This window comes from Microtus ochrogaster, chromosome 22 (assembly GCF_000317375.1).
Source record: "Microtus ochrogaster isolate Prairie Vole_2 chromosome 22, MicOch1.0, whole genome shotgun sequence".
In the NCBI taxonomy this organism is placed as follows: Eukaryota; Metazoa; Chordata; class Mammalia; order Rodentia; family Cricetidae; genus Microtus; species Microtus ochrogaster.
This window is the reverse complement of record NC_022023.1, coordinates 31,994,713-31,996,696: the sequence shown is the minus strand read 5'-3', so window position 1 is coordinate 31,996,696 and position 1,984 is coordinate 31,994,713. Positions and strand designations below refer to the sequence as shown.

General features: G+C 51.1%; 1 protein-coding gene across 1 annotated transcript; it reads left to right on the top strand.

Annotated features, from left to right (window-relative positions):
* Window positions 1-396: 396 nt before the first annotated feature.
* On the top strand, window positions 397-1,809 carry LOC101994016 (neuromodulin-like). Its single transcript, XM_013350245.1, has 3 exons — window positions 397-447; window positions 1,073-1,643; window positions 1,716-1,809. The coding sequence occupies exons 1-3, from the start codon at window positions 397-399 to the stop codon at window positions 1,799-1,801; spliced, it is 708 nt and encodes a 235-aa protein (XP_013205699.1). The 3' UTR covers window positions 1,802-1,809.
* Window positions 1,810-1,984: the final 175 nt, after the last annotated feature.

Sequence of the window (1,984 nt, the reverse complement as noted above, 5' to 3'; positions counted from 1 at the left end):
TCTGGAGCATCTGGAGCATCTCTGGGGCATCACTGGAGCATCCCTGGAGCATCTCTGAGCCATCTCTGGGGCATCTCTGGAGCATCTGGAGCATCCCTGGAGAATCTCTCGAGCACGGCTCCAGACCCCACAGCTGCTACTCTTAGCGCCACATGAATATTTATGACAAAGGAGAGCAGGGCCTGAGAATGACTCCACAGTTAAGAGCACTGGCTGCTCTTCCAGAGGACCCACATCCAATGCCCAGCTCCCACATGGCGGCTCACAACCATCTGTAATGGTGGTCCCAGGGGATCTGGCACTCCCTTCTGGCCTCCACGAGCACTACGTGTGGTGCATATGCACAAAAACATCCATAAACATAAAGTTAAGATAAATAGATCTTTATGAACGCTTATGACATCGAGCTCTGAAAGCCAGGGCCTGTCCTTTAGTGACCTCGCCAACGTCAGCCTACAAAGAGACAGTGTGAAGACGTGCTGCATTCTATGACTAAAAGCATGGGGGAGGGGTGCTGAAGAGAGCAGAGCAGTTAAGAGGGTGCCTTAGTTTAATATTGTTGTGCTGAGACACCATAGCAACTTGGAGAGAAAAGGGTTTACTTGCTTTACACTTCCACATCACTGTTCATAAGTGAAGGAGTCAGGATAGGAACTCAAGCAGGGCAGGAACCTGGAGACAGGAGCTGGTGCAGAGGCCATGGAGGAGGGTTGCTTAGTGGCTTAACCTATTTTCATACAGAACCCAGGACCATCTTCCCAGGGGTGGCGCCACCCACAATTGGCTAATTAATCTCCCATCAAACACTAATTAAGAAAATGCCCTGGGAGATGGCTCAGTCTTTAAGAGCACTGTCTTTTCTTCCAGAGGACCCAGGTTCAATTCCCAGCACCCATATGACAACTCACAAGTGTCTATAACTCCAGGATCCAACACCCTCACACTGACAGACATGCAGGAAGAACACCAAAGCACATGAAATTAAAAAAAAAGTTAATTATTAAGAAAATGCCCTATAGAGTCCTGCCCAGACCACGGAAGAAGCAGGATGTGACCTGCCCTGCTGAAAAAGGTTGAAAACAATGATGAGGACCAAAAGATTGAGCAAGATGGTGTCAAACCGGAAGATAAGGCTCATAAGGCTGCGACCAAAATTCAGGCTAGCTTCCGTGGACACATAACAAGGAAAAAGCTCAAAGGCGAGAAGAAGGGCGATGCACCAGCTGCCGAGGCCGAGGCAAACGAGAAGAAAGATGATGCTCCCTTTGCTGATGGTGTGGAGAAGAAGGAGGGAGACGGCCCTGCTGCTACCGATGCAGCCCCAGCCACCAGCCCCAAGGCTGACGAGCCCAGCAAGGCAGGAGATGCGCCTTCTGAGGAGAAGAAAGGTGAAGGGGATGTGGCTCCCTCGGAGGAGAAGGCCGGTTCAGCGGAGACAGAAAGTGCCACTAAAGCTACCACTGATAACTCGCCGTCATCCAAGGCCGAAGATGGCCCTGCCAAGGAGGAGCCTAAACAAGCCGACGTGCCTGCTGCTGTCACTGATGCTGCTGCCACCACTCCTGCTGCAGAGGATGCTGCCACCAAGGCGGCCCAGCCTCCAACGGAGACTGCAGAAAGCAGCCAAGCCGAGGAAGAGAAAGATTTCAAGTCAAGTTCTAGAAAGAAGTTTTACCCTGGACACCTCACGAAGGAATAGTCTCTGAACTTCACAGAAGCTGTAGATGAAGCCAAACCTAAGGAAAGTGCCCGACAGGATGAGGGTAAAGAAGACCCCGAGGCTGACCAAGAACATGCCTGAACTTTTAAGAAATGGCTTTCCATGTTGCCCCAACCTGTCTCTCCCACCCTTTCTCTGCTCCGCTCTGAAGTTTCCTCTCCTGTCCCGCTCACGAGTGTGAGCCTGTCCTCTCCCACCTACTAGCCCCCTCTCTCTGTGTGGCAAACATTTAAAAAAAGAAAAAAAGCGGGAAAGATCCCAAGT